The sequence below is a fragment of the Trachinotus anak genome, unplaced genomic scaffold, assembly GCF_046630095.1.
Source record: "Trachinotus anak isolate AG129_WGS33_773 ecotype Australia unplaced genomic scaffold, CSIRO_AGI_Tana_v1 ptg000005l, whole genome shotgun sequence".
NCBI classification, from domain to species: Eukaryota; Metazoa; Chordata; class Actinopteri; order Carangiformes; family Carangidae; genus Trachinotus; species Trachinotus anak.
This window is the reverse complement of record NW_027273856.1, coordinates 7,799,792-7,817,327: the sequence shown is the minus strand read 5'-3', so window position 1 is coordinate 7,817,327 and position 17,536 is coordinate 7,799,792. Positions and strand designations below refer to the sequence as shown.

Sequence of the window (17,536 nt, the reverse complement as noted above, 5' to 3'; positions counted from 1 at the left end):
CAGCAGCTGGAAAGTCTGGGTCATGATCAAGGGTTGAGATATGAGGGCTTGTTGCTATGACAACAGCTCCAGATAAACTTTAAGCCGGTTTTGAAGAGATGGAAAATTCAGGCTTGTGTATCTACAGACCAATCAAACCCAGAGATCCCAGTGGAACAAAAGCAAACAGTAATATTACTATTTCTGTTTTAGAAATTGCAATCCCTTACACTACTTGTTACTGGGAAAAGTAATATTACAGTAATTTGTTACTGAGTAATGTGTTACTGCCCAACACTGGTCAGCAGTGGCGGTTCTAGCTTGTATGACACCCTGACGCTCATGCCACCCCACCCAGGTCAGTCAGCCAATCAGAAGAGAGGATCAAAACAATTAAAACTTTTTTTCTTGGAGAATTTCAGTCTTTCCTCTGTACTTGGCTTCATAAAATCTCTAAATATCAGAATTGAACGATAACCTCAAATTTTATTAAGAGTTATTGGCCACCTAACTTTGTCTTGGACAAAGACACTGTGAATCTCATTTCTTAGACGCCTTCAGTCTTTCCTCTGACATAAACCTTCAACACTGAGAGCCTTAGGACCAGTTTCATTGTCTGTCTTTTCTCAGACCTTTCAAACAAACTGTGACAGCATTTTAGTTTGAAATGAACCAACTCAGTAGAGATTCAGAGAAAGACAAAACACTGATATTCACAGTGACGCTTTTATTGCGAAAAGACAAAAAATTAGAAGCATTTCATACAGTAATGCTGGGCATTGATATTTTAACAATTATTACACAGGCCTCAAACAGGCAAAATAATCATGTGTGGGTGTGTGTGTCTTTGGGTACACAAAGAGAAGATGGTTGCTGTGACCACATGGCTTAAACAAGAATGACACCACAAGATGGTGCCAAACAAAGAAACTACACTTGTTCACTCATTAACCTTCAGCAGACAGTGTCACTGCTGATGTGGAGCAATCTGCTGTGAGCAGGCCTAAAGAGAAGAGTTGTTAGCAGCAGTGCTAACCTTCTGCTGGGAGCCTTGACCCTCCCACAGCGAGGGCCAGGGTGGGGTGGTCCTCCCAGGTGTGAAAAATGAGGAATTGCGGGGGAGCCTTTTTTTGTCTGTGGAATAGAAGAACATGTGGTCTCCAACATCCTGAATGGATTGAGGCCCAGCAGTAATAATTATACAGGACTGGAAGAGAAAGACGTTTACAAGGAATCACTTACAAGAGTTCAGAAAATAAACTGATTTAACACATTAATTTGAAAACATGAGACATGTACACACTGAACTGTATCTGTTCAACATTGAGACAGTTTCTCTATCAGGTGGAGACTTTCTCGGCTACACCGAACACAGAGACACTGAGGAACCAGACCTGGACCAGAGTGCAAATCCAGGATACAGAGGTCCAGTGAATGTGGTGTTGAAGGTGTGGAGGTGGATCAGTGAGTCAGAGGAGAAAGAGAAGAAGGACAGAGAGCCAGCAGGACAGTCCACATACACTGCTACTCTGTGAGAGACGGAGGAGGAGGAAGAGGAGGAGGTGGAGATAGATGTTACTTTGCTACTGTGATAGACAGAGTAACCACCATCAGAGCAGTCCAGAGACCAGGACTGATCGTTCCAGCCAAACACACGGTCTTTGCTGTTTCCTCTCCTTCTGATTCCTCTGTAACTCACTGATATATAAACATCTCCTCTCCACTCGACCTCCCAGTAACAGCGGCCAGTCAGACCTGTTCTACAAAGCAGCTGAGGACACTGGTCAAATCTGTCTGGATGATCAGGATACGACTGATCCTCCTCCACATGTGTTGCCTTCCTGTTGTTGTCAGACAGTTTGATCTTTGTGTTCATTGTGTTTGTGTCGAGTGTGAGTTCACAGGAATCTGACGGAGAGAACAAGACACAGCTACAGTTACTGATCTATCATCTGATCAGTTATTGACAGTCTGATGATGACTCATGACATCAGTGATGTGACAGTTTGAAGATGGCTGAATGTGCTGCTTTGTTTTCATTAATCAAATTAAAAACACACTTACACTTCCTCAGACCTGGTCTCAACCACCGGACCACACCAGGCTCCATGCTGAAAGGAGGAGGGACACTGTTTCATTATTCTGATTGATGGAGGTTTTTATGTGTGGATGTACATTCACCTTATCTTGTAATTATACGGAGCAGGGAGGAGACAAGGAGAAAATATTTCATCATTTATTTTCTCTATTTGATATCAGTATTGTTGTGTGACACATATTTATTTCCTGGCTGGACCTTGCTAATGATTGTGGGTAAATCCCACACTAGTTAGTGGAAACTAGTGAAAACTATTACTATGACTTTAGTCTGAGGGTGTCATCGCTGGCTGCACTATTTCACTGCACTAATTCAGTGGTCCTCAAGAAGAGAAGAGTAACCAATCAGTTCTGCTTCTTTCTGGGAGACACCCAGATTCCATCAGTGACACAACAGCCATTCAAGAGCCTGGGTGAGCAACCAGTAAGGACCTCCACACTTGGCTCTCCACTGTAGACAAGTCAAAGCACTTCTATAGATATCTGTGATCAGCTGTGATGGCAGGTTGGCTATTTATCCACTAATTTAAATCAGATTTTAAATGGACATCAGTTAAACAGGTAAAGGCTGACCTGAGAGTTTGCAGTGTACAGTATGGACTCTCCAGTCCAGCAGACAGAAGCTTCACTCCTGAATCCTGTAGGTTGTTGTTAGTTATGTCCAGGTTTCTCAGACTAGAGCACTTGGAGCTGAGAACTGAGGACAGAACTTTGCAGCTTTTCTCTGAGAGGTTACAGCCACTCAATCTGAAGAGATGATAACAAACAAGAAGACAAATAACATCTGTGTTAAATTGTTATTGCTGTTGAGACTGGATCACAGACCAGGGATTCAAAGGTCTCAGTTTTTGCTACAGCTCACAGGAAAATAACAGACCTGCATTTTAACTCTGGGACAAAATATAAAGACTTTGAATTTGCTCATTTAAACAAAATTACCTCTACATGTTAATACCAACCACTGAGGAGTTGCTAGTTTTGTTGATATGTAATCTTGCCTCAGGACTGAAGTTCTTATATAAGTTTAAACAAGCTCAAAATGCAGCTGTTTACTAAGATATAACTAGTAATTAACAAGCACGAAATAATCTAATAATATAACAATAATAAACTTTATTTATAGAGCATTTTTCATACAAGAGATGTACCTAAAAGTGCTTTACAATTAAACATGTAAACGGTCCCAGAGAGCCCAACCCTGTTCTCCAGACAATCTGAGATAATTTCAGGGTCTATTGTGTCAGATGCAGCACAGAATCAGGACAGAGACCTTATTGGCATCGGTGTTAATTCTGAGATCACTAAGAATTTTAACAAGGGCTGTCTCTGTACTGTGGATTGACCTGAAACCTGATTGGAACATTTCAAAAACATTTTTTTCATTCAGAAAATTATTAATTTGGTTAAAAAACAACTTTTTGAAGTGCCATTCAAGTTACTTAAAACTACACTATCAAGGTTTGGCTTTGTTTGCAGTGGTTTTACAGATGCTGTTTGGAAAGTGTCAGGAAAAATTCTGGTTTCAAAGGATGTATCGACAATATCTCTGTCAGAGTTAAAAACCATTTTAATAAAGTGATACAGTCTTACAGAGATCCAGGTTCAAAATCACTGAGAATTTTGACATAACTGCCATTTTTTCCTTTAGATGATTATCATGAATGTGACCATTTCTAACAATTTCTGCTCTAATGGAGGATACATGATTTGCACAGAATGCAGCAAATTCTTCACATTTTGACGGGGATGAATGATTATGGGGTCACTGACAGAGCCAGGGCTCAACAGTCGATTGACAGTGGAGAAAAGTGTCCAGGGGTTCCTGTCACTCAATGTTATCACCCTGGAGGAGTGGGCTCTTCTTGCAGGGCGCATAGCAGAATTAAAGGAAAGTGTTTGGTTCTTGTAAATATTACTATTACTGCTCTGCATGATCTCTTAAACTTATGAATCAAGCTTGTTATCCAGGGTGATGGTTTGCAAAAAGATTATTTTCTCACCTTTACCGCGGCCACAAGGTTTAGGATGTTGACCAAGTTGCTGTTAATGAATCAATCACCTCATTTAATGTACCATTTGTAGCAGTTAGGTGAGAGTGACTAACTCTGACACTTTAAGTGTCTATATATCACTTGTGAACTGTGACTTTTTTGTGCTTTTTGTTACTGGCAGGCATGTGTCAAAACTTACACAGAAGTGATCAGATACAGTGATATCACTCACTGAGACAAATCATCACCAGGTCAAGGGTACTGTCTTGACGATGTGTGGGCTCAATGATATGCTGAGTAAGATCTAAGATTTTTAAGCAAACAGTAACTTGATCTGACCTGAGAGTTTCCAGTGCACAGAGTGGACTCTTCAGTCCAGCAGACAGCAGTGTCACTCCAGAATCCTGCAGGTTGTTGTTACTTAGGTCCAGATCTTTCAGACTAGAGGACTGGGAGCTGAGGACTGAGGACAGAGCTTCACAGCTTCTCCATGAGAGGTTACAGTCACTCAGTCTGAAGAGATGATCATGAACAAGAAGAAAAATAACACCTGGTTAAATTAAATTGTTACTTTGTTTTTTTATTTGTTATTATTATTATTACCTTCAATGTTAAAACTGGACTTCACAACAGTCAGATAACAAAAGTCTCAGTTTTCACTACAGCTCACAGGGAAATAATAAACTCACCAAACACAAAGAGAATTTAAATTTGCTCAGTTGGACAAAAATCAACTCTACATCTTAATAATAACAAGTGAGGAGTTGGTAGTTTTGTTGATATGTGAGTTTGTCTTAGGACTGTCTAAAATCCTTATTGTGCTATTTTAAACAGAGTGAAAATGCAGCAGATTATTGTGACTATTGCCACAGTTTATCAAAACATGGATGAGTTGTTGTTTATTAGCCCGAGTTATTCATCCATCCATCGATCCATTATCTATACCGCTTAGCCGTACAGCATTGTGGGGGGGCTGGAGCCAATCCCAGCTTACATTGGGCGAGGGTGGGGTACACCCTGGACAGGTCGTCAGTCTATCCCAAGGCTGACACATAGAGACAAACAACAAGAAACACTCACATTCACACCTATGGGCAACTTGGAGTTGCCAATTCACCTAACGTACATGTCTTTGGACTATGGGAGCCAGAGTACCCGCAAGGAACCCAGGCAGACAGAGCGAAGCAACAGTGCTAACTTCTGCACCACTGTGCCATAGCCTGAGTTAATATTTATTAAATTTTCAAACAAACAGTAACTTGATCTGACCTGAGAGTTTCCAGGGTACAGTGTGGACTCTCCAGTCCAACTGACAGCATCTTCACTCCTGAATCCTGCAGGTTGTTGTTGCTCATGTCCACTTCTCTCAGACTAGAGGACTGGGAGCTGAGGACTGAGGACACAGCTTCACAGCTTCTCTCTGAGAGGTTACAGTCACTCAGCCTGAAGAGATTATAATAAGGAGAAAGAAAGTTATTTTATCTCCCAGTGAATAGACAGAAGTGTCATCATATAATGACGAATAAATCCACCTCTACACTTACAGAGCTTTGTTAGAGGCTTTGACCACTGGCAGCAGCCTCAGAATAGCCTCCTGTGAGTTGCTGTAATTTTTCAGGTCAAACACATCCAGACCTTTTTCTGATGACAGCAAGAAGAAGATCAGAGCTGACCATTGAGCAGGAGACAGTTCATGAGTGAGATACCATGTACACATATAACACTTGATCTGCGAAAACCAGTCATCATAGTTCAGTTCATTCAGACAGTGGAGCAGGTTGAGGCTTTGTTCTACAGCAGAAACCTTTTCAAGCTTCTCCCTGATGTACGCCACTGTTTCCTCAAGGGTCTTTGATCCACTTCTTGTCTGTGTCATCAGGCCTCGTAGAAGAGTCTGATTGGTCTCCAGTGAAAGACCCAGGAGGAAGCGGAGGAACAAGTCCAGGTGTCCATTTGGACTCTGTAAGGCCTTGTCCACAGCAGACTGGTAGAAAAGTGTATCTGTAGATGAGTATTTTCTTCTTACAGACCAGAGGGAGGTTGTTGGTTTTTCTGACATCAGATTGACTCCAGAGTTGATGAAGGTCAGATGGACATGAAGAGCAGCTAGAAACTCCTGAACACTCAGATGGATGAAGCAGAATACCTTGTCCTGGTACAGCCCTCTCTCCTCTCTGAAGACCTGTGTGAACACTCCTGAGTAAACTGAGGCTGCTCTGATATCAATGCCACACTCTGTCAGGTCTGATTCATAGAAAATCAGGTTTCCTTTCTGCAGCTGCTCAAAAGCCAGTTTTCCCAGAGACTCAATCATCTTCCTGGTCTCTGGACTCCAGTGTGGATCTGTCTCTGATCTTCTATCATACTTGACATTCTTCAGTTTGGACTGAACCACCAGGAAGCGAATGTACATCTCAGTCAGGGTCCCGGGCAGCTCTCCTCCCTCCCCCTCATCCTCCAGAACTGTAGCAGTCATCCAGCAGAAGACTGGGATGTGGCACATGATGTGGAGGCTTCGTGATGTCTTGATGTAGGAGATGATCCTGCCCGCCTGCTCCTTATCTCTGAACCTCTTCCTGAAGTACTCCTCCTTCTGGGGGTCAGTGAACCCTCTGACCTCTGTCACCATGTCAACACACTCAGGAGGAATCTGATTGGCTGCTGCAGGTCGTGTGGTTATCCAGAGGCGAGCAGAGGGAAGCAGTTTCCCTCTGATGAGGTTTGTCAGCAGCACGTGCACTGAGGTGGACTCTGTAACATCAGTCAGGATCTGAGTGTTGTGGAAGTCCAGAGGAGGTCGACATTCATCCAGACCGTCAAAGATGAACACAACTTGGAACTGTTCAAACCTGCAGATTCCTGCTTCTTTGGTTTCAGTGAAGAAGTGATGAACAAGTTCCACCAAACTGAACTTTTCCTCTTTCAGCACATTCAGCTCTCTGAAAGTGAAGGGAAATGTGAACTGTATGTCCTGGTTGGCTTTGTCTTCGGCCCAGTCCAGAGTGAATTTCTGTGTTAAGACTGTTTTCCCAATGCCAGCCACTCCCTTTGTCATTACTGTTCTGATTGGTTCATCTCCTCCAGGTGAGGCTTTAAAGATGTCTTCTTGTCTGATGGTTGTTTCTGGTCTGTTTCGTTTCCTGGATGCTGTTTCAAGCTGTCTGACCTCATGTTCATCATTGACCTCTCCAGAGCATCCCTTTGTGACGTAGAGCTCTGTGTAGATCTGATTCAGAAGGGTTGGGTTTCCTGCTTTAGCAATCCCCTCAAACACACACTGGAACTTCTTCTTCAGCTTAGATTTGAGTTTACGTTGACAAACTCCAGCAGGAGTTCCTGAATGAACAGAGAAAAAAAATCATCAATAACTGATTCATATAGTACACATAATAATTCAATTCCCCTAAAGAAGCCATATATGAACATATTTGCCCTAGACTCTTGAGACATTAGTAATGTCCCATTTCTTCATCTCGTTCAATTTTTAGGATGTTGGAACTATTTATTTATTTATTTATTTTTATGTACAATTTCATTTACTAGTGGTTGTTTCTGATGATGCATGTAATTTAGTATTGGCCATTCCCATGTAGTGTAGAAGAAGAGTGACAGACAGGAAGTCTCCAGAAGAGTGAAAGTGAAGAGGATAATCTTTAGCCATCCTTTTGTTTGTCTAATAAGAATATTGTGTTAACATGTAACTACACAACGCGTTGATTAAAATTGTTCATTGGATAAGTACCTTATGTATCTGCCTGGTTATCTCCCTTATCGTGTTGGGGTTTGTGCTTAATTGCTTTCCTACTAATAGTATATTGAGATGATTTTACTTAGCTGTATTTTTGTCAGTTTCATATGTCTTCATATTAAATCTACTTAAAACAACTATCGCCTGTTTTGCCAAGTCCAGAGGTGACAGCAGGTATGTTGGTTGACACACCTATAAGGAAAATTTTTTACATACAGAGATGACAAGAGCAGAGCACACGACAGTCAGATGTGTGCAGCAAGAGGTGTACTCTGAAGAAATCAAGTGCATCCAGGCAAAGCAAGAACTTCCTCCTAACAGTCCACTTTGCAAATTTCACCCCTTCATTGATGTCAACAGCTTGCTACCAGTAGGGGGCGAATCTACATAAGGATGAAGCTAATCCTTTCTTCATCCCAGGCAGACATCACATTGCTGTTTTACTCATTCGTCATCATCCTGAAGCAATGTAACATCAATGGAGACACTTGACAGGGGGGCAATCCGCGCAGGAGGCCTATGGATAGTTGGAGCTAAAAGATGCATAAGTATCGCCATCCACAAATTTGTGACCTGTGGAAAGCTGCAGGAGCAAAACTGGAAAATAAACTCTTTTTCCATTGAGGAGAATCTCTTTTTTTTCCATGCAGTGTTTGGCACCAGTTCCTGGGTTCTGGTAGACGAGGAAGCAAGTGATTGTGGATCTTGGGGCGGCTTGTGGTGGTGGTTTTGGTCCGAGTGATCTACGACAACACTGTATGTTAAGATCAATGTCCGAGAGCGATAACTGTGGGCATCATGGTGGTGCAGTGGTTAGTGGTTTCTTGCTGTGCCTCACAGCAAGAAGGTTTTGGGTTCAAACCCTGGGCCTGGGGCCTTTCTGTGTGGAGTTTGCATGTCCTCCCCGTGTCTGCGTGGATTCCCTCCAGGTACTCCAGCTTCCTCCCACTGTCCAAAGACATGCATGCTGGGTTAACTTGTTACTCTAAATTCCCCATAGTGGGTTGCATCAGGAAGGGTGTAAAACTTGTGCCAGACTTGAATATGCGGCGATCCACTGTGGTGACCCCTGAGGGAAGCAGCCGAATGACCAAAAAAAAAAAAAGTCTGCTTGATAAACTCACATGCATTGTCCCCCTCCATACCTTCAGGGATTCCAAAGATGCAGAGGTTGTTTCTGAGGAAATGCGCTTGTACTCAAATGTTTTTGACTAATTTGGAGTAATTTGTTCTAATAAGAAAATATTGTGTTAACATGTAACTACACATGGTGTTGATTTAAATTGTTATCATACTGAATTTTATGCTTAACTTCTAACCAACTAATAGTGTAATTAAATCTACTTAAATCAACTATTTGTTCCTTGGAGAAATTAAATGAAGAGAAGTTTAGCTGGCTGTGAAGTATAGGCTCACTAGGAGGACAGTGGGCAAAAACAGTACATTTAGAGAAATGCTTTTACTGTTCTGCAGATGGTTAGCCAGCTCCTCCTGCTTCATCCTCCTCAGGAAGTTCACTGTGATCTTCAGAAATGCCTCTCTGCTGCTCCTCCTCTGCTCTTCATCCTCACCATCCAACACCTCCTCATCCTCCCTCCGACTCTCTAAGCATTTTGGACACAGAAACTTCTGGATTTTCTTCAGCTCGTTCTTCACAAAAGTTACCATGTTCTCCTCCAGCAGCTGGAACAGAAAACTATATGAGTGACACCATCAAACTAAAACAATGGAGCCAAACATCAGATCCATGTTGGGCAAACTGACAATCCACTGGTCTAAAAATGCAGCATGGAGATTATTGTGAGCAGATGTTAAAGTCGTTGTTGATGTACAGACCATAAATATGGAGTGCAGGTGTGTTTGATGCTGCTGGGCAGACTGACCACTGGAAACCTCTGAGCTCTCCTGGTCCATTCTGTGAATGAATCATGAAGAATGAGCTCACACTATGTCTGTCCACACAGAAACAGATACAGGTCTGCTATAGGTCCATGAAGTGATGTGTTTGGATGTGAACAGTGAAACAACACAGTTACAGCTTACATCTGATCAGCTGCTATATGTCGTCTTTTAAAATCAACGAACCACTCCTTTGACCAGTCACTCTTTAAAGACAGACAGCTGGGTTCAGCAGAGTGTGGTCTCTGCTGCTGGATCCTGAAACAACAACAGAACTTATAAATGTGCATGTTGAATAAAAACTGATGACAAATATGACCATATGTTTAATAGACACAACAAATAACTTGTAGTGTGAAACACCTTCTGTGTCAGTTTTAAATTCTGATCTTCCATCAACAGATGAAATGAAGTGAAAAGGACATGAAGATCGAGGTCCTGGTCCAGGTCCAGCAGAGTGGGGTGTACGATTAATCAAATTTTATTTTCATTTACGATTTTGGCTTCCAACAATAATGAAAACATGATCATCGAGATAAAATGATTATTGTGCCACAGGGCTTGAGGTTAACAACATATTGTCATGCTGGGGACAATAGAGGAATATGTTTGGGATGACCAGAGATCTGAGTCGGGATGCTTCCGGGACTAAAGGATCTAAAGGATATATAGCCTATAATTTATCATTTACTTATTGTTAGAAAGGCAGCAGACTGTTGCGCAGATGCCCTCTTGTGGCAAAGGTGGGCAGTTGTGTAATTAGGTTCATGGAGTTAGTAAATTGGTTCAGTAAGAGGGATGTCATCAGGACAGTGTACTGAGCGGGCATTCTGGCATCCAAGTGGTGTGAGTTGTGCGTTTCTCTGATCAACTACCACACAGTGTTCAACTCCCACCTGTAAACCTAAATAATTACAAAACTGTACTGTTGTGTTACAAAACAAGTCAGTGGAGGAGAGTTAACTGAATCCGAGTGTCCTGTGTGTTCTGACTGACCCCAAGGTGAACAACAATCCATCAACCATCACCTATATAGTTGTCACTGATCCAACATTTGGGCCTTCGAGCTGGAGGTGACGTTTCCTTGGATTCAGGATACAGTCTAGTTTTGTAGTTGGTAAAGCACTATCAGAATCTGTACGTCATAATATGAATTTTTTTTCAACAAACTAATTTGTTCATGTCTCCATTAAACTTTTAAACTATGCTGCTTGAAGCTTCAGGGATTGTGCACAGCTCACACAAAGATCGATGTGTGAGGTGTGTGTTATGTGACGTCTTTGTTGTTGTGATTTGATATGGCCAGCGCTGTTCTGTCTGTGCTGTACGTCTGCTGTGGTGTGAAAGCATTCAGATTCGCAGCTCCAAGTTCACAACAAATTTCCCTATGGGGACAATAAAGTACATTCTATTTTATTCTATTCTATTCTATACCCAGTACAGTATGCACCAGCGAAGCCAGCTGGGACTTCACATTATATGAATAGAATTCTGCCCTTAATGAGATTCAGGAGGGCCCAACACCTTTTTCCCCTGATCTCACAGGGTCTGTCTCAAGACTGTCAGAAATTTGACCAGCTTCATCAGTTTTCTCTCAGGAAAATAGCCAATGTAATGGACAAACCTGACATTAGATGTGGAGACACAGAGGGCTTCGAAACATTTGCATTGCATATCTGTGCTCTTGTTGGTTTGTTAAAAACAAGGTCTAGGTCAAGATGGAGAAGCAGAACTGAGATGCCATTCTCATGTGTCACATCTCCTTAGTAAGGTACCAGCTGACATGAGGTCTGAGTTTTGGAGACACATACGCCAGGAGTGATATATAACCTCATGGACTTCTCTGAAGGGTTGCAGTTGGAAACTTGATGCCAAGATAGTGACAGCTACATAGGGGTTCGGGGGCAGAAAGAAAAAGTCTTGCAGAAGACAGATCAATGGCATGAATCAAAGGCAGTCCCTCTTGCAGCAACCATTCTCCATGGCCTAAAGGATGTGTCAGCTAAGCAGGTTACTGAGGTAGCAGCCAGTAATCTACCTGTTCAGAGCAAGAACAAGAGTCAACATAAAGCTTATTGTTCCTATCGTGAGTCAGAGGACCATTACTTGAGCCAATGTGCCACCTTTAAATGTTTTGTTAAGGCGCATATCACAGACTGGATCAAGACAAATAGACGTTGTTGGCGATATGGGAGATTGCATCAAGCCACCCTGTGAACCCTGAAAAAGGCCTGCTGATTTTCTATCCAATGTCCAGCCTCAAGAAAAGATTTGCTGCTGTTTTGGAAAGGCAGCAGACTGTTGCACAGGTGCTCTCTTGTGGCAAAATTGGTGCAGTAAGAGGGACTTCATCAGGACAGTGTACTGAGGGGGCATTCTGGCATCCAAGTGCTGTGAGTTGCCTTGGCTGTGTGAGTGTTCATAATCTAAAGCATTTAGACTATTTCAATATATCATTGTGGTCCTTTTGTTATCATAGTAAACAGCTTGTACGTAAACAGTAGTTTAATACAGTAGTAATAATAATATCACTGGTTAATAGTGGATGTGTTGGTGGTGATATGATTCATGTCAGCATGGTGGGCCAAGCTGATTGTTGGGCCACAAGGTGAGAGAGGGAAAGAGAGAGAGAGAGGAAGAAAGAGGGGAAGACGGAGAAAGGGAGGGAGAAAGATGTGTCGATCAGCCTGGTGGAGCACACTGACACTGTGGCTCTGTGTGGCCTCATCTCCCTCACTGTCTCCCCTGATAACTACTTTGGGTTCAGCCCTGCGGCTCCGTCCAACTGCTCACTGTTTATGTGTTTCATCATTGTTGAATCACTGAGGCAGCAGTGGACTGTCATTTGTGTCTTTGTTTTACATGATTAACTAAGTAAAAACTGTGGCTGAAAATCTCAGAGAAAAGAAGTTAAGATGCAGAAAAATGCAGATGTTGTAAATAGTTGTTGAGCCCAAAACATATCTGCCAGAACTAAAGGTCCAGGAAGTGATGTTTGGATGCGAACAGTGAAACAACACATTGTACAAACTGGTTCTTTCCCACAATAACCTGAGTCTTACTGTCAGTTACAGCTTACATCTGATCAGCTGCCAGATGTCTTCTTTTAAAATCAACGAACCACTCCTTTGACCAGTCACTCTTTAAAGACAGACAGCTGGGTTCAGCAGAGTGTGGTCTCTGCTGCTGGATCCTGAAACAACAACAGAACTGATAAATGTGCATGTTGAATAAAAACTGATGACAAATATGACTATTAAACAATAGACACAACAAATAACTTGTAGTGTGAAACACCTTCTGTGTCAGTTTTAAATTCTGATCTTCCATCAACAGATGAAATGAAATGAAAAGGACAATATATGGACCAGTTGCTCTTCCTGGACAAACAGATGGATCGAGGTCCTGGTCCAGGTCCAGCAGAGTGTGGTGTATAAGGCAGGATGATTAATCTAATTTTATTTTCAATTACGATTTTGGCTTCCAACAATAATGAAAACAAGATCATTGAGATAAAATGATTATTGTATTGTACTCAGATATCTCTAACTTATGTCATGTATAACCAGAAAAACTACAGAGACCCAACACTTGATGATGACTGAAATCTGTTTTTTATTTTGATATTAGCTGCTATCAAGGGTTGATGTTTTGTGTTGGTATATATTTAGATATTATATATCTAATGTATCTAATATGCCCCCTTATTTCATTTTTAAATACATTTTTTTATTTGTTTTTCCCTTGAATTGTATTTAAAGTTTAAGAAACTCCTCTGTTAAAAAGACAAAGTATTTTTAAAGTTCAATAAATGCATGGTATTTCCAAAGTCATTGACTAATTGTGTTAAATAACTGTGATTTCAATATGGATCAAAGTAATTGTGATTATGATTGTTGCCATCATCAAGCAGCTGCTCTGGGCTTCAATCATGATGGAGCAGTGATCTGAGTGCTGAGCTCTGAAATGGAGAAGAGTCATGGACAGTTAGAGATCATCATCTCACCTCTGAGCTCTGGTCTGGCTGGCTTTAGAGGGAGGGGCTCCCTCCTCTCTGTCCTCGTACTGATCCATGCTGCTGGATTCACATCCACATCAGCTCACACACACTTTCTACCTTCATGTGGAGACAAACACAAATCATTCATCTGCACATCAACTGAAATTGACATCATTTCTCCTGTAAAAATATCAGCTGCTCCTCCACTGATTGACTCTTCTTCTCTGGTTCATATCAGTGTCAAGTTGAATGCAGTCAGTCAGCAGTGTGAGGAAGGGGAAGCTGCTGTACTTCCACTATCAGTCCACTAGATGGAGTCATGAAGCTGCAGTGACGTGAAGAGCAGCCTAGCACACACGATTGACCATCATTAACATCCACTGACACAGAGAAGGACTGAGATCAACTGATTGTATCTGACACAGTCTCTGCGTCGACAGAGAATATGACTTTATGAAACAACCTAAAGTTGATTATTTCACACACAATATCTATTTCACGTCACAGCTCCAGTGTCACAATATTCAGTCATTTCACTGAGACAGATGATCCATTCGAGTGTCTCGGAGTCTGAGGTGACGTCTCCAAATGTCTTGTTTTGTCAGACCAACAGTCAAAGACCCAAAAAGATTCTGTTTACATACAATACTGTTTCCTAACAAGCACTGTGAATATTTCATTACTACCTCCATTACTAACTATTCTATCAATATTTAGTGCAATGGTGTTCCTTACCTCAAACAGGTAATGGTTCAATTAGGATAATTCACTCGTTTTTCATTTTAAAAAATGCATGTTCAAACTTTTTTTTTTTAAATGTTTCACCACTGTATTGCTTTTGAAAGACCAACTTATGAAACACAATAGTTTTACTTAACATTGTAATAACCCTGTGCCATGCCGAGTACAACCCTTGTGCCCTGATTCTTCTCTGGGGCTCCTCCAACCGGCTTTCCAGTGTAAACCTGCATGTTCAATGCATAGCTGGTGACAGCATCACATGCTGACCAGATTTTTATTCCATATTTAGCTGGTTTGGAAGGCATGTATTGCCTAAATGGGCAGCGACCTCTGAATGCCACCAGCCTTTCATCCACTGTGATATTAGGGCCTGGGTTATAGTTGTGGAAGTTGCTCTACCCACTTGTTCCACACAGTCCTAATAGCTGCCAGCTTGTCTCTCTCCCGTCTACCTGCCCTTGTCTCTCGATTATCAAATCGGATTACTCTGGAGAAAATGTGAAAAGTCTCCAGAGACATTGTGGCTCGAAATATAGCCCTGCCTGTCTCTGCATCCCACAGACTGGCTGTCGATTCATCCTTCGAATTATAGACCCCAGCAAGGATGAGGAGCCCCAAATATGCATCTAAACGTGTTTTGTCTAGCTCCTTCCAATTCTCCCCAAAAACACGCCTCCCTTCCAGATTAGTCATTTCCAGAATGATTTTCTGTATTGAATCTGGCATGACCAGCTCAAAAGTTGACTTGATGTCAGTCACACGAGTCACTGCCATCCTAGTGGGCCCTGGCACTGTCTTGATTATGTTTTCTGCAGACAGTTTTGCCTGACGCATATTTGGGGATGAAGACCACTGTATTTCACCATTTTTTGACATGAATGTCTTGCTTGGAAGAATAGGAAGAGCAATTCCCTCATCTGGTTCAAAATCAGAATCATTAGAATCAGAATTTAGCTCAAGATGGTCTTCATCTTCAGACACATCCTCCTCCATTTCACTGTCATGATCAATGGTGACTTCCAGAGCCTCCTGGACTGTCATCCTTTTGCTTCTGCTGCTCATTTTGTAAAGGTTTGCCTGACAGAGTGTAATGTTGGTAGGACTCCCATGCAGAGAATCTTTTATATGTTTCGCCCCTCCCCAGTTGAGTGTCCACTGAATGTGGGTGGAGTTTTCCCGCGAGAACATAAATGGTTCTCGTCAAATATTATAACACCTGCACCTGTGTGTGCGTGTGTGTGTGTGTGCGCGAGTGTGTGAGTGATTGGGATGAAATATGTCTCACAGTTGTGACATTTCTGACACCCTTTTACCTCCAGTTTGACTGCTGGGTCAAATTGACCCGAACAGTATCTATGTGATATAAACATGCAGGGGGTGGTTGCAAATATGTGAGATGAACCATTTTCATATTAATGTTGATTACACTAATTAAGGCAAGCAGAAGAAGTTTCATACTGAAAAAATACTTTTAACTATTTTTCCTAGATCTTCAAACTTTAAAACGGGTCAATTTGACCCGGAACATAACAGGAGGGTTAATAATTAATTGTACTGAGTGTTTGAGGGTGTTCAAATTCCTAATAACCGCCTACAGTTTCCTGTGAAGGACTCTAATTACAGATATTAATAATCAGGGAAACAGTCCAGCTTCGTCTTCTCTACTTCATTCATTCAAATGAATCATCTACAACCTGCAGCCGGAAAGAGACCAGTAGCTACACCTGTCAGGTAAACGAGCTGCAGTGCAAGTCTACAGTAGCAGAACATAAACCTGCTCTCCTCTCCTCTGCTCCACCCAATTCACCACCAGTCTGCTGACTCAGGTGATGAGGGGCTTACTGACCACCCCACAGACCCTGTCAGCCCCTCATCCCGCCACTGAGTCCTCCTCAGTCCCATAGAGTAAATCTAATGACAGACCATTCACCCGCAGAGAAAGTCAGCTACGCAGTAATAAAGACTGTGTTCAACTACTGACCATCAACTAGCGAACTCTGTTTCTACTGCGAATATCCAGACAACATGGCGGACACGTCTGATGTCGGTCCTCCTCCCGCGTCGTTACAATAACAGCCAACATTTTCAGCCAGTGACAATAACATGGCATTCAATAATACCATTACAATAACAAGATAATAATGATACACTACCTGAAGGTGGGGTAACTCCGGTTTTCACTGCTCGCATTACCGCCAGGCGGGGGGGAGACAATCCGCGCCAACGTCCCCTCAAAGTTTAAACTTCAATAGAGAGAGACGTGACTTTCCGGTGTCCAAATCCCACACAATCACACAGGATGTCAAAGGTCAAAACGAGATGTGGGGCAAGTGGCAGATCTAGCGCAGGCAGCGGAGCTGGAAACGAGGACAAACGTTCCTGCTTTCAGCCTGTAGCTCTGTGGTTTTGTTCAGATGTTTAGATGTGAATTCACACTGTATATTTACAGTGTTTATACATTTAATTATATGTGCACTATGTCCACACAGTCAACTATTTACATTTTTATGTTTACACGATTTTTATTTACATATTTACAAGTTTGAATATTTACATGTGCATATTTTTAAAAAAAGTTATAGCAACCCCCTGAATCCTTAATTGAAAATAGTTCATCAGAACAAACCAGATGTATAAACAATTATACGAACAAGTATGGACACTGTAAATAGTTCATCAGCAACAAGCACATGTATGAACAAATATACAGTTTAACAACCAAAGGTAAAAGAAAGGAGGGGAAAAAACTACCAGGGGGTAAATTTCAGGTCTATGTCAAACAAAAGTATTATAATGTAAGCAAGCACTAGACGTCTTAATTACTTTTGTGTTTGCACTTTAAGAAAAGGGTGGATATATATTTTTTAAGCAGGAAAGACTGGATTATTGTTGGAGAACTTACTCTCATGAATGTAAATTTTGCATAAAAAAGAACAAGATTTATTGAGTAAAACTTGTCACCTTTAGTAAATTGGGTCGTGGAAACCAAACAATACATATTCCCATTTAAGTGAAAAATTATTTCAAACTTTGGACATAACCCTCCTGAATCCACCTCTCTACTTTTCTTCTCATTTACGT

At 41.7% G+C, this 17,536-nt stretch overlaps 1 protein-coding gene across 4 annotated transcripts; it reads right to left on the bottom strand.

The window, feature by feature from the left end:
* Positions 1-691: 691 nt before the first annotated feature.
* On the bottom strand, positions 692-16,869 carry LOC139621528 (protein NLRC3-like). Of its 4 annotated transcripts, XM_071478119.1 has the most exons (12): positions 16,609-16,869; positions 13,721-13,831; positions 12,794-12,907; positions 9,859-9,972; positions 9,652-9,730; positions 9,279-9,498; positions 5,612-7,403; positions 5,337-5,510; positions 4,407-4,580; positions 2,650-2,823; positions 2,044-2,090; positions 692-1,887 (listed from the first exon to the last, which is right to left on the bottom strand). In XM_071478119.1, exons 2-12 carry the CDS (start codon positions 13,786-13,788, stop codon positions 1,340-1,342), a joined length of 3,504 nt encoding a protein of 1,167 aa, XP_071334220.1. In that variant the 5' UTR covers positions 13,789-13,831; positions 16,609-16,869; the 3' UTR covers positions 692-1,339. The 4 variants fall into 4 exon arrangements, with proteins under 4 accessions (XP_071334220.1, XP_071334221.1, XP_071334223.1 ...); XM_071478120.1 differs by lacking the exon at positions 9,859-9,972 and having other exon boundaries at positions 1,065-1,887; XM_071478122.1 differs by lacking the exons at positions 9,859-9,972; positions 13,721-13,831; positions 16,609-16,869 and having other exon boundaries at positions 1,065-1,887; positions 12,777-12,873.
* Between the last annotated feature and the right edge of the window lie 667 nt (positions 16,870-17,536).

Bases quoted from the DNA above. Each gene is read 5' to 3' on its own strand.
- LOC139621528 (XM_071478119.1), bottom strand. From the start codon at position 13,788: ATGGATCAGTACGAGGACAGAGAGGAGGGAGCCCCTCCCTCTAAAGCC. The intron at 12,908-13,720 runs GTGAGATGATGA...TTGTTGTTTCAG, and splicing joins AGCCAGACCAGAGCTCAGAG to GATCCAGCAGCAGAGACCAC. The intron at 9,731-9,858 runs GTAAGCTGTAAC...ATTCATTCACAG, and splicing joins CATATAGCAGCTGATCAGAT to AATGGACCAGGAGAGCTCAG.